The 14,980-nt window shown below is 37.1% G+C and overlaps 1 protein-coding gene across 3 annotated transcripts in view; it reads left to right on the forward strand.

Annotated features, from left to right (window-relative positions):
* Positions 1 to 14,980, forward strand: part of ALOX5 (arachidonate 5-lipoxygenase) — a 220,152-nt gene that overhangs the window by 93,161 nt on the left and 112,011 nt on the right. For all 3 annotated transcript variants that reach the window (XM_026718714.2, XM_087930534.1, XM_087930533.1), the window contains exons 7-8: positions 11,028 to 11,174; positions 11,252 to 11,455. In XM_026718714.2, coding sequence (XP_026574499.1) covers positions 11,028 to 11,174; positions 11,252 to 11,455 — 351 coding nt within the window. The remainder of the gene's footprint in view (positions 1 to 11,027; positions 11,175 to 11,251; positions 11,456 to 14,980) is intronic.

Below are 14,980 nucleotides of genomic sequence, written 5' to 3' on the forward strand. Positions count from 1 at the left end.
TTTTGAAATCCAGCACTCTTGGGCTTCAGTGCTGGATTTTAAAAGGCAAGCAGCTACTCAGTGCTACAAGTGCCGGGAAGCCAATAAATTAGTTAATTAAATAATACTTTTAAACTGCTTTCTCTCCCAGCAATCTGGGCTGAAGAAGAATTAAACAATATCTGCTCCTTTTTTTTCTGAATGGATTTTATAGGAAGGAGGCTTAATTTCACACGCACACACACCAGCCACTTCCCACTCAATCTACCTCATTTAGGAAGCATGGAGGATGTTGTCAGCAACAGCAAAACTCAATATCTTTCAAATGGGATAGGCGCAGGTGTGGGGAGGGGAGAAAGAGATTAAGGGTAAAATTTAAGCTTTAAGGCTTAAAGCCCGGCAGCTCCAGCAACATATCTTCAGCCTCATAAGAGGCAAGTGGCCAGGAGGGGAAGGGGCAGGGCCAGCCAGGCACATGATTTGCCGGTTCTCCGAACTAAGCAGAATCATAACATCTGGTTCTATAGAACCAGATGGAACCGGTAGAATCCTACCCCTGGCACTATCCAACAAAATGAAATTTAATGTGGAGAAAAACAAAAGTTTTATACCTGGGCAGGAAAAACTAAAGGTACAAGTACAGATTAGATGAAACCTGGCTCCAAAACAGTAACTGTGAGAGGGACCTTGGAGTCCTAGTGTACGATCACTTAAACATGAGTCAGGAACGTGCAGTAGCAGCCAAAAAAACTAATACAATCCTTGGTTTATAAACAGAAGCATAGACCCAAAATCACGTGAAGTATTAGTACCACTTTATAAAGCCTTAGTAAGAACACACTTAGAATACTGCATCCAGTTTTGGTCACTACATTAAAAAAAATGTTGAGACTTTGGGAAAAGTTCAAATAAGAGCATCTAAGATGATTAAAGGCCCGGAGACTAAAATCTATGAAGAACATTTGCAGGAATTGGGTTTGGCTAGTCTAGCAGTACATGATACTGGAGATGATAGCAGTATTCCAGTATTTGAGAGGCTGCCACAAAGAGGAGTCTGTCAATTTATTTTCCAAAGGACCAGAGGGCAGGACAAGGAACAATGGATGGAAACTAATCAAAGAGAAGCAATGTGAAATTAAGGCAAAACTTCCTAACCAGGCAATTAACTGGTGGAACAGCTTGCCTTCAGATGTTGTGGGAAGTCATTGGAAGTTTTTAAGAAGAGACTGGACAGTTACTTGTATAAAATGGTATAGGATCTCCTGCTTAAGTGGGGGGCTGGACTAGAAGACCTCCAAGGTCCCTTCTAGCTCTATTGTGATTGATTGATTAATTGAATAAATAAATAAATAAATAAAAATACAGTTTGGCCACTAGAGTGAGCTACAAAGATGCTTAAACCTGAACTCAGGTCTGTCATCAGGAAAATTTTGGGAAGCTCCCTACAGAGAATCACTGGTATTATAAATTGGCTAAGTACTGAAGATACAAATTATATAGATGATTTTTATAAAGGGCAGGCAACACAATTAAGTGTAGAAAATTGTCAGCCCATTGAGACAACTCTACAAATATTGAAAAATGCAAATAATTGCAATTTTGGAATGCATATCTGACACCAGCTTTTATTATGATAATGGTTGGAATATAACCCTCTCAGCGCAATTGAAACAAGAGTGCCAAGTAAATTCACAATTTTTAAGAGGTCAAGTTTGCAATTTTTTCTTCATGGATATTAACAAGGTTGAGAATCCTTTGAGAAGAAAAGATTTTATAGACACCCCAAAGAAGATGTTATTCTATGAGGAAGTGCTCCAAGCTAATGTGCAACATTTTAACAGAACAACTTTGGGACTCTTTTTTCATGGATATTAACAAGGTTGAGGATTTCTTGACGAAAAGAGACTTGATAGATATTCCTGAGAAGAAAAAATATTTTTTTCTATTAAGAGAGCTGGAGGAAGTGACTAAAATTTAATGAGTTAATTAGTTAGACTGGATTTTTATAAGCTTGATATATATATTGAAAGAAAGCTTTAAGGTAGCTTTTTTTGTATTTATAAAATGAGTTTGTAAATGTATGTTTTCTGTCCTTCTATGTAACATTGAATAATTCCCAAAGTTTGTAAAATATTATTGAACAAATTTGAAAATAAGAGAAGAAAAATGATTTTATTCCATGAGGATAAATTTAAGGGAGGGATTTAAATTGTAAACTATGAATGGATAGAAGACCTGCATCCACACTAACTGTGAAAACAGCTCGTTACTCAATGCTTCAACATAGTAAATTCATCTTACAACCTAAGATAAAGCAACTACATATCCCAGACTCGAGAAGACATAGAAGAATGAGTGGATGGGACGGCGGAGCTGGCATCACGGCTGTATGATGCGCGATCTTCAGGCTCCAAGATCGCCGTCGATATCTCTGCTGTTGGACGGTCCCACCGGACCTAAACCGTCCATAGAGACGGTGATAGAGAAGGAACATCCTGTCAATCCCAGGGGCACCGCAAAGTCCCTGGTAGATCTAGGAGAAGCCCTTTTTGCTGGCGGTGGAGAGGCAGCCATTCAAGCTGCTGAAGCTGGGACAGTTCTGGAACGGAAGAGATCTGGAAAGAAAGTGTGTCAGTTTGGTGAGATGAATTTCTACTTACTATTTTTTGGAGAGAACATCCTAAAACACTTAAAGTGAAATTAAAAGTGAATATAAAAGAAGTCAAGCAGCAAGATTAAGCTAAGTTTAAACTGAAGGTTTTTTTTTCCTTTTTATTGGAACCTGGAATTAGGCAAAAGCTTCTCAATTTTAAACTGGACTGGTCTTCTTTTCTAATTTTTTATTTTTTAAATAATTTCTTTGAAAGTCTCTTTTGATTAAGATTTTTTTTTTTTAGCTTTTTCATTTGAGGCTTATTTTTTTCCTTTTTTTCTAAAGACTTTACTTTTTAAAATCTATTCCTAGCTTTGGATATGCAAGGGGAAGTGAAAGTGAAGGGAAATAAGTAACACTGCCATCTAGAGGCTTGAATAGAACTGGAAAGTCTGATTTGATTTACCAAAGAGCCTTGGACATTTAGTGGCAGTGGTTCGCTTTAACTGTTTGTTATCCCTTTTTTTTACTTTCCCTCCAGCTGTATTTTTATGCTTGGACTATAGCTTTTGATCCAGGAACTAGAGTATATTTTCCCGCTCCTTTTCTTTTGCTTTACCTTTTTTATTAAGGGAAATACATAAGACTTCTATTTTTATTTTTTTTATTTTTTCTTTAACTTATTTTACTTTTTCACCCTCTCTTCTTTTTACATTGTTTCTTTTCTTCCTTTTTTATATAATTGGAATCAATTGGATTAAGGTATACAAGTGCCTGAAGATTTTTCCTTTTCCCCTTTTTCTTTTTTCTTTTTATATTTTTATTGGGGTGGCAGTTGTCTGCTCTTGTTTTTTCTTTCTTCTTCTTCTTTTTTTTACCAAGTATTACAAGATGAGTAGAAAGACAGCAGCCTCAGCTTCTTCAATACCAACTGCCTCCTCTTCATCATCTGGAGGACGATAAATACAGATGATGTTGCAACAGGAGAAGGAGAAGGAAGTGACACTGCAGATGATTATGCAAGGAATCCAAAAGATACAAGCAAAAACAGACAATATTGAAAAGAGGACAGAGAATATTGAACAAAGAACTGAAAAGACAAATGAAAAAGTTGAGAATATTCAACAGATGATGATGAAATATGAGGACAGATTCCAGAAAATTGAAGAACAAGATGTACAAAGAGATAAGAAAATTGGAGATATTGATACTCGATTGAGTGAAGTGGAAAGAGACAGGAGCAGATCATTGGGATGGGAAATCGACAGGTCAGAATTTTATCTGAGATTCTAAAATCATAGAAGAAGCAAAGGGTAAAGCCTTGCTGAAATAATGACAGAAATCCTGGCAGAAGCATTAGAGATAACTAAAGAGAAGATGATGGAAGGAATGGATGAAGTATTCCATGTCTACAATGAGATACACAATGAGAAATAAATTGCCAAGAGAAGTTCATATTAGATTTACTAATAAAACTATTAAAACACAGATACTGCAGGTGGCAAGAGACAAAACATTAAAGTACAAAGACAAAGAAATTGTGGTACTGAAACAAGTACCCAGAAGAGTGAGAGAGATGAGAAAAGAATACCTATTTCTGACTAAAGAGTTACTCAAGAGAGGAGTAAACTACAGATGGTTGATACCAGAAGGTCTTATGTTCACCTGGCAGGAACAAAGACACAGAATTGACGCAGTTGAAAAAGCTGAGCTATTCTATTTAGAATATTTTAGAGGAAGGGAGGAAGATACAAGAAAAGAAGAGTCACTAATTGAATTTCAAGAGGAGTGTATAACAGCAATTGAAAAAGAAGGAGCAGTGGGTGGTGTACCCAGAGAGCAACAAGAACCAAGATGTACTAGAGCAACAAATCCTTCTTATAAAGTCTAAAATGGATGAGAGAAAATTGATTACAATTAATATAAATGGACTCAATTTAGCTACTAAAAGAAGAAAAGTATTCCACAAACTAGAGAAATTAAAGTTTGATATAATCTGTTTACAAGAAGTACATATTAAAAAACAACATGAATGTATACTGAAACAACAAAAAATTAGGGAAATTATTTACAGCATTGACACAATGTAAAAAGAGAGGAGTGGTCTTATACATTAGAGATACAATCCTGGCAGAACCAATCTATACAGATGATGATGGAAGGATTTTGATGGTAGAGATAATGAACAATAATGTAAAAACATTTTTAATAGCAATTTATTCTCCAAATGATAACCAAGAATTCTACAGGAAATTATATATGAAAATAATTGAACTGGACTATGTTAATATCTGTATAATGGGGGATTTTAATGGAATAATTAATGATAAATTGGACTACTAAACACAGAAAACAACAAAGAAAATTAGAAAGACATTGCCAAAATCCTTCTTTCGAATGATAGAGGAAATAAACTTAAAAGATGCATGGAGAGAGAGAAATGTGGAAAATAAACAATATACTTTTTATTCAAATAGACATGCATCATGGTCTAGAATAGATATGATATGGATGTCAGCAGAATTGCTTTCCAACATACAAGAAATTTAAATAGAAACAAGTACTTGGGCAGATCATAACCCAAAAACAGTTACATGGAAAGGACAAAAGAGGAGATCTAGATGGACTTTAAATAATCAGATATTAAAGGAAAAAGACTTTAAACAGAAAATTGAGAGAGAACTGGCTTTCTTTTGTAAAGAAAATTAAAAAGAGGATACATCATTACAGAATCTCTGGGACATGATGAAGGCCTACAGAAGACGTTTGATAATAGAATACACAAGAAAAAGAAATATAAAACAGAAAAAAACTTTTAAAACACTGGAAGACTGGAGACTGGAAAAATTTCCACAAAAAAGACATTAAAATTAAAATGGACATAACAACATAAAATAGCATTAATGGAAAAAGAGGAAATAGCACAAAAAAGTAAAAATGCTAAACAGAACTATTTTGAAGATGCAAACAAACCAGGCAGATGGTTAGCCTATAAACTGAGAAAGGAAAGAGAATCAAGAAGGATAAGTCAACTAATAGATGAAGAAGGACGTGTCTGCTATGGAAATGCGGAGAAGAAAAAAATTATACAAGATTATTGTGGAAAGTTGTATCATCAAGAGAATATTCAAGGAGAAAGAATTAAGCAATATCTACAGGAAACGAATTTACCCCAGATACCCAAAGACATTGAAACAATGTTAGAAGGGAACATAATGGTGGTGGAATTAACAGAAGCTTTAAAAAAACAAAACATTGGAAAAGCACCAGGTCTGGATGGATTACCAGCGGAATTTTATAAGACATTTCAGGAAACGCTGAATCTTCAATTACTAGAAGTTATGAATGAAGTTATGTCAAAGAAGAGAATACCCAAAACATGGTCAGATGCATACATTATACTTGTACCGAAGGAAGATACAGACCCACAGCAAGTTAAAAACTATAGACCTATATCCCTGTTAAACTCAGACTATAAAATCTTTGCTTCAATCTTGGTAGAAAGACGGAAAAGATATTTTAATAACTTTATTCATGCTGATCAAAACGGATTTCTGCCAAAGAGACAAATTAAAGATAATATGAGAATAATTCTGGATACTTTGGAATATTATGAGGCACATCCTGAAAAGCAAATGGCTCTGATATTTTTAGATCCACAAAAAGCCTTTGGCAATGTGAGTTGATGATTTATGTTATTGCAACTGGAACAAATGGGCTTTGGTAAAAAATTTATCCAAGCCATAGAAACAATATGTATTATAAGCAAACTGCAAAGGTTATGATAAATGAAGAGTTAACAGATTCTATAGATATAAGAAAAGGGACTACACAAGATTGTCCACTGTCGCCTCTGTTGTTTGTGTTAACATTGGAAGTGCTGAATAGGAACATTAGAGAAGAAAAAGAAATAAAAGGAATGAAAATTAAAAAGGAAGAGTATAAATTGCAAGCTTTTTCAGATGACCTGATACTTAAGTCTTGGAAATCCAGGTCACAAATAAGGTTAAGTATTTAGGGATATACAGTATATAACAGCAAGATGTAGTACACTGAAGGAGGATAACTATCTTAAATTCAAACAACAGATTGCAACAGACTTGACAAAATGGGAAAATTTACAGTTATCATTGATTGGGAGAATATCTACAATTAAGATGAATGTACCGCCTAGAATCTTATATTTATTCCAGACAATTCCAATTAGATTAGGGAAAGAGTTCTTTGAAGACTTAAACAAAATAGTGTTAAAATACATTTGGCAGGGTAAGAAAGCGAGAATAAAACTTAAATTGCTACAAGATGCAAGAATAAGAGGAGGATTCGCTTTGCCCAATTGGGAATTATCAGGTGACAAACTTGATGTGGGTAAAGGAATGTATAACATTAAGGAACAGCAGATTATTGACTTTAGAATGACATGACTTGCTGTTGGGATGGCATGCTTTCCTCCGGTATAAGGGAACTAAAACACAGGGGTGTTTTAGAAGACATTATATTCGAGAGGCATTGTTTTTAAACTGGGAGAAGATTAAAAAAAAAGCAATATTATTTAAAAATTCCATTATGGATATCTATTATTGAAGCTTTTTCTTATCCAGTAACATATAAAAAGGAACGAACAGTTAGATATGGTGAGATATTGAATGAAAAGGGTGAACTTAAATCTATGCAAGCATTGGAAGAACAAGGTATAAAGATGAATTGGTTTTCATATAAATACAATCTAGATTTGATAAAGATCTTAAAACAGAAGGTTTTTATGATAAGTTGACTGATTTAGATAAAATCTTGATAGGTGCTGATGAAAAAGTAATTAAAATTTTTTATGGACATTTACTAGAATTTAAATTAGAGGAGGAACAAGTTAAAGAAACAATGATTGCTCAGGGGAGGGGGAAATTTGGATATGGGATTGACTTAGAGAAATGGCAAAAGTTATGGTCTCAAAACTATAAAATGACAATGTCAACTGCTTATAAAGAAAATTTGTATAAGATATTTTACAGGTGGCATCTATCCCTGATGAGAATCGCAAGAATGTTTAAGAACAAATTGGATAAATGTTGGAAATGTCATCAGATGCCTGGTTCATATTACCATATGTGGTGACCATGCAAAAAGATATTGGACTAAAATCCACACATGGTAGGAAAAAATGATAAAACAACACATAGACTTTAAACCAGAGATATTTTTATTGGGAATTATACTGGAAATATACAATAAAGAATTGAAATATTTGATTGTAAATGTTTTAACAGCGTCTAGAATTGTATTTGTTAAGAATTGGAAAAATGAAAAAATACCTATGCAGGAGGAAGTTATTAAGAAAATTATGGACTATGCTGATATGAGTAAATTGACATTTGAAATTAGAGAACAAGAAGATAAACAATTTTATATGATATGGGACTTATTTCAGCAATGGTGAGATAAAAAGACATGGTAATGAAATAGACTAGGAAGTTTTGTAATAGAAGATTAATAGATTGATATAGAATATAATACAAAATATATAATCATTGGATGAATGTATAATATAAATTTATAATAAAAACTAGAATATTTTGTATGAAATGATGGAATTATACTTTAGTCAAATGATTGACTAATAACTGATAGATATATAAGCATATTTTAGATCGACAATTTGAGAACCTTTACAACTTGTGAGTAAGGACTGTGAAAGGATAGCACAAAAGATTTGTAACCAACTGACACACTGTATGTACACAACTGAAAGATGGTTTTATGTTTTTATGTTTTTGTCTGTATATGTTTGTCTTAAAAAATAAAAAAATCTTTACAAAAAAAAAGAGTGGATGTGCAGTCAACACAAAGCTAGAATGTCACTGCTACCCCTCCATTACAGAACAGAGCAAGCTTGTATGAGACATAGAATCATGGATTAACTAGCTGCAGTCAATTCTCAAGACTAATTATCGATGCTTACTGAAGAAGTACCATTAGATAATATACTAGATGCCAATAAAACCCTTGTAACCATCTCTACTACAATCATAAATTAATAAATTGATATATGCTAGTCACTGTAATCTTCAAGATGCTCAACTATAGGTCAAGAACAATATATACCTGCCCCTCAGCCTTGGAAAATGAGGTTGGAGTCTTAAGATCAATGCAGCTAGGAGAAAAGTTAACCAGCTGGTGGTATTACAGTTAGTTATAAAGGTTATAAAGATAAACTATAAGTCTTGGCTATAAAAATAACTCCATCTGAAGCCTTAGAGACTGCTAAACAAAGGCTCACAGCTCTGGCTACCAAGTTAAGGAGATACAGTAGAGAAGCAGAGGCTAAGAAGATAAATGCTCTATTCTCTAAAGAACCATCCAAGGTGTACTCCCAATTGAAGTGCAATATCACAGTAATAGTAGAACTACCAACAACAGAAATTGGAGAACATTAGAAGAACACATAGGAGAAAAAGAAAGCACAATATGCCAATGCAAAGTGGTTGCAGGACCTAAGAACAGACCACAGTCATCTCCAGAATAGGTACCAATCACCATCATAGTAGATATCCAACAGTGGATCAGGAACATAAAGAATTGGACAACACCTGGCATGAACATCTAGCAACACAGATGAACCAAATTCTTGCAGCAGGCTCTCAGCCAAATTGGCTAATCCAGGAAGAGCAGTGCTGTTCATGAAAGACTCCCACAAGGGAATAGCTCTGTCCATCTACCAACCATAACTTGCCTCCTTACAACATGGAAAATCCTATCAGGTTTCATAACTGCCAAGCTAAAGGACCATATGGGCTGGTATATAAGAACAACTCAGAAGGGCATTGGAAACAACACCAGAGGCTCAAAATACCAGTTGCTCATAGATAGAGCAGTTGCCCAAGACTCAAGATCTAAACAGACCAATCTACAGGTTGAATTGGCTACAAGAAATCCTGTGAATGTTTAGCACTATACAAGACCAACAGGACACTAAGAACCTTCTTCAAGAAACACAATGGGGCTGTGGAAGTCAAAACTGGCAGTTCAGTTAGCTAGCACACACAAGGCCATCAGGTGGGGCTTATGTCATGTTAATGCATGCAGACTTGAAGCCCCTCAGCCAGACAATTGCAAGTTATGCCTATGAATACAAGTTCAAAAATGAAACTACCATCATCCTGACCTTAAGCTACATGCTAAGAATTCAACTATTTGATCCATTGACATATCTACAGTACGGACATTGAGATGTTGTTCAGACTGAAGATGTGTGGTCAGATGGTAATCAAGAGAAGGAAGATAATTAAGACTAATTAAGAGGAACGATCAGTAGGTGCCTTGTAGTTCTGATAGTACAGAACAACTACAAATACCTTGGCATCCTAAAGTTACATGAGAGCCACAAGGAGAAAACAAGGAGAAAAATCCAAGTATCACCAAAGGATAAGACAGTTCCTGAAGAGCCAGTTCAGTAGGAAAAACAAGATTCATACCATCAACATGTCTGCTTTGCCAGTGATCAGATGCCATGTTGATAAAGTGAATTGGCCAAAGGAGGATGTGGAAGCTTCTGATGTGAAGAACCCGGAGCTCTTGACAATGTCCTTGAAATGTCCTCTCCCAAGCCCAACACCCAGCATCAGAAAGAGGGAAGCTAGGTCTGGCAAGTGTCAAAGCCATTGCCCTGCATGAAACCCAAAGCATCCAGGAGTACATAAATAATATGACATCCAAAGATGAGCTGCTAAGAGAAACAGCAGACATGGTGGAAGATCAAACAGAGGAAGTGCCATAGCAAGGCAAAACCCTGCATGGATCTACCATCAACAAATAACTCAACAGAGGTGGCAGAAAACCTACCCATGGTTGGAAAGGATTTAACTAAAAGATAGCACCAAGGCACTAATCCTAAAAACAAGAGTCTACTGCTCTAGACTGGATCCGAGGTACAGATTATGCAGAGAGGTCTCAGAGACAGTCCAACACATAGTGGCAGTGTGTAAGATACAAGTAGGAACAGCATACACTGAACTGTAGAATCAAGTAGTTGGCATTGTATACAGGAACATCTGCACACAGTGTAGTGTATGGGCTAGACCCTCCTCCAGAAAGAATATTTCATAGAAGGTTGTGGGGAATAATAGAGCTAACATTCTGTGCAACTTCTAGATCGAGAAGGGCAGGTAGATACAAGCCAATCAACAAGACATCATGTTAGTAGACAAGGACTACAAGACAGTGATGCTACCACAAGATGTAGTAGAGGAACTAGAGATGATGTGGAAAGTAAAGGCCTAAGTACTCCCGGTTATGGAAAGAGCACTCAAGGCTAAGAAACTGGCAGAAGTAATTAGTTCAGCCTATTACAATTTTTTTATTTATCTGTTTGTGATATAAATATTCCAAAGATAAAAATACTTAATGCTTCCCAGGATGATTTTTACATCTCAAGCTGCATAATATTTTTTTTTTTGGACAGCTAGGAAATATTTTCATTGTGGACTATGAACTTCTAGATGATGTTGACGTCAATAAAACAGACCCCTGCACAGTACAGTATTTGGCTGCTCCTATCTGTTTATTGTATAAGAATTTGGAGAATAAAATTATCCCTATTGCAATTCAGGTAATTTTGGTTTTATCCAATTAAAATAACATTTTAGTTGTTGTTGAAGATATTAACTATTCTATTAAATCTTTCAGATAAATCAAACTCCTGAACAAAGCAATCCTATCTTCCTTCCATCTGATGCTAAATATGATTGGTTATTAGCCAAAATATGGGTACGTTCCTCTGATTTCCATATACATCAGACTGTGACGCATCTGCTTCGGACTCACTTAATTTCAGAAGTTTTTGCAGTGGCTATGTTCCGACAATTGCCTGCAGTCCATCCTCTCTTTAAGGTGGGTTATTAAAACACTAGAATAAGATATATTATTTTGTAATCTATATTATAATAAGGCCAATTTGATGTAGTGGTTAAGGCAGCAGACTGAAAACCAAGAGAGAGAGAGAGGGTGTATGTATTGCTGTTCTTCATAATCCTATTATCCAAGCATCTCGAGCATTACAGTGATTGTAGCATATATCCAGGGGTGGGATTCTACCGGTTCTCACTTGTTAACTTTCTAAGCAGTCTGGAGAACCGATGTTGGAAGAAATCTTTTGTTTTTTTCTACTTTATAGGGCTAATCCTGTAAGGAAGGGAGGAAGGAAACATTCTGATGTTGTTTCTAGCGTAATCTTTATTGCCCTGCTTATAGAAACTGCCTCTCTGTTAACATTTATTACATTCTTGGGAGTACGTCTAGATTTTCTGTCTCCAGAGGTTTTTTTTTCTTTGCTGGTTCTTTTTTTTTTGCCAAATATTTTTTTTATTTTATTTAACAATAAATCCATTTTTCAGTTATACAGTATGAAGACTGGGTACATATATCTTGTGCAAATATTCATATTTTGTATACGTTCTTACTATGGTTACATTCATATTAAAAACTACTCAACCTTATAAATCTTATCATAACAATATTCATTTGTTTTTACTTTATTTTCCAACCATTTATAAAATAAATCCCATATCATATAATATTCCACTTCTTTAATTGCCAAACTTAATCTTGTTAGGACTCCAACAAATCCACCCCCATTCAAATCATAAGCTCTAGCCACATCTCAGAGAAAAGAAAATTAATTTATTAGAAGCAGCCATGTTGGTGTTATCTGGGTGCAGCTAAAACTAAAATACATCATTCAATTTCCCCTTGACCGTGGTCTTCCCCCCACCTCCTGGATGTATATTCTCCAATGGGACACATCCATCCCTAAGAGTCATCAATCATGCTCTCTGGTAATATTCTTGCTTTGGGCTGCCAGGGTGATTATCTAGGCACTTAAGAAATGCACTGCCAGCTAAAAAGACCAAAGCAGTATCTTTTTAGTTGACATTCAGCTCCCGTTACTTCTTGAAGGTGATCTGTCCAACACAAAAAGAAAACAAATTTATTACAGGTATAGAACTTAGGGTTGTGAAAAAAACAACCAGGTTTGGTTGGGTTTTCTGCATGGAACCTCATCACAAGGCGATCGGCTTGGACGTTCCTACTCTTTACCCAAAATGCCTCTAATAAGGGGTAGCCCTTCCACTTTATTAAATATTGGAGTAGTCTCCTGTGCCACCTCGAATCGAGGATTCACTGCACCTCATAATGGGTTTGGCCCCTATGACCACAGGGTCTGGGGGTTCACAAGGTGGCGGCCTCAGGGTTGATCCCACCATGGGTTTTAAGAGGCTACTATAGAACACCGGGTGTATTTTCCCTAGCAGTCGGGGCAATTTCAGTTACACCATGACTGAGTTAATGACTATGGGGAAAGGTCCTATGACTTTGGCCCCAACTTCTTACTAGTGAGCCTTAACCTCAAGTATTTGATGGAGAGGTAGACTTTCTCCCCCACCTGGAGTGGCCTTTGCGGGGCCTGGTGTTTGTCTGCCTGTTTCTTATAGCTCTGTGCCACTTTTGCCAGCGTCTTTTTTACATTCTCCCAAGTTGCTTTCAGCGTTGGCATCCAATTGGTCAGGCTGACTGAGGAGGGAGGATCCCTTGGATACTCAGGCATTGGAACAAAGTCCATGCTGCTCACTACTTTGAAGGGGATTAGTCCCGTACTACTGTGAACAGCATTATTGTACGTGGCCTCTGCAAAAGGCAGAAGGTCTACCCAATTGGATTGCTGATAATTCACGTAGCATCTCAGATACTTTTCTACCATGGTGTTCAATCTCTCTGCCCCCCATTGGCGCTTGAATGAAAAGCCAAGCTAAGGCCCTGGGACGACCCAACCCTCCACAGGAACTCCTTCCAAAATTTGGCCGTGAACTGAACTCCTCTATCTGAGAATTCTCCATGGCACTCCATGCAGGTGGTAGATGTGTTTCAAAAATAGTTTGACGAACTGGTGTAGCCCGTTGCAAGGTATGAAATGCACCTGTTTGGAAAATAAGTCTATTACAGTCCAGATCACCATGTTTCCTCCACTTTTTGGTAACTCTACTATGAAATCCATTGCGATCACCTCCCACAGCCTCATTGATTCCACAACCATCTGTAGCAATCTGGGGGGTTTTCCTGGTCGTTTTTTCATCGCAGTGCAAATGGTGCAACTCTTCACATAGCTATCCATGTCTTTCTTTACGCCAGGCCACCAGAATTGCCCCCAAGCTAAATGTAAAGTCTTTAAGAACCTGAAATGGCCTGCCGGTTTGGCATGTTGGTTCCTCTGAAGGACTAGCGTACGTAGGGATCCTGGGAGGAAGAGTTTTGTTCTTTTCCGGGCTAGGTCATCTCTTTTCATTAAGATGTGTTGATTGTCCTGGAACCAACGGTCTGCTAGCAGTTTGGTTTTTAATTTTGTGGCTAAGTCGTCTGTGGGTCAGTCTTGTCAGTCACGGCATTGTCGTCTGGTGGTTACTCGGGCAGCTATTTGGATGGGGGGGTGATGGCATTTATAATCTTCTCCCTTTCGCATTTATACTGGGGCATGTGAGAGAGGGCGTCAGCCAGAAAGTTCTTTCCCCCTGGGATGTGCTTTAGCACAAGGTCGAATGGGTTGAAGTATTGGGCCCAGCAGACTTGTTTGGGTGACAGTTTTTGCAGGGTTCTAAAGTTTTCCAGATTTTTATTGTCAGTCCAAACTTCAAATGGATTCTGGCCCCCTTCTGGCAGGTGATGCCAGGTTTGCAGTGCCATCTTATTGCAAAAGCCTCTTTCTCCCATGTGGCCCATCGCTTCTCTATGTCTGTGAGTTTACGGGAGATGTAGGTACAGGGCTGTAGGTTTCCTTGGTCGTTTCTTTGGAGTAACACTGCTCCCACTGCCACATCACTGGCATCTGCTTGAACGATGAAGGATTGTTCAGGGTCAGGGTGCTTCAGCACATGTTCTTTTGCAAACAGTTTTTTCAGCATTTCAAATGCTTCTTGGCAAGTTAGGTCCCACTGTAGGGATTGTCACAGGTGAGGTTTCATTTTTGTGCTGTCTTTAGAAGGTCTGCCATGGGTTTGGCAATCCTTGTGAAGAAAGGGATGAATAGATGGTAGAAGTTTGCAAATCCCAGGAAGCTTTGTAGCTGTCTGCGGGTGTGAGGGGCTTGCCAATCGAGGACAGTTTGTACTTTGGCTGGGTCCATCTCTATGCCTTTATTGGAGACTCAGTATCCCAGGTAGTCCAACTGTGCGGGGTGAAATTCGCATTTCGACAGCTTGATGTACAGATTTGCTGCTAGAAGTTTCTCCAGTATTTGGTTCATTAGGAGTACGTGGTCGTCCATCATCTCAGTGTAGATGAGAATGTTGCCCAAGTCGACAAGGACCCTCTTGTAAAGATGTTCATGTAGCACTTTGTTTATTAATTTCATGAACACCGCTGGGG

This window comes from Pseudonaja textilis, chromosome 3 (assembly GCF_049901715.1).
Source record: "Pseudonaja textilis isolate UNSWEBS1 chromosome 3, rPseTex1.2, whole genome shotgun sequence".
Lineage (NCBI taxonomy): Eukaryota > Metazoa > Chordata > Lepidosauria > Squamata > Elapidae > Pseudonaja > Pseudonaja textilis.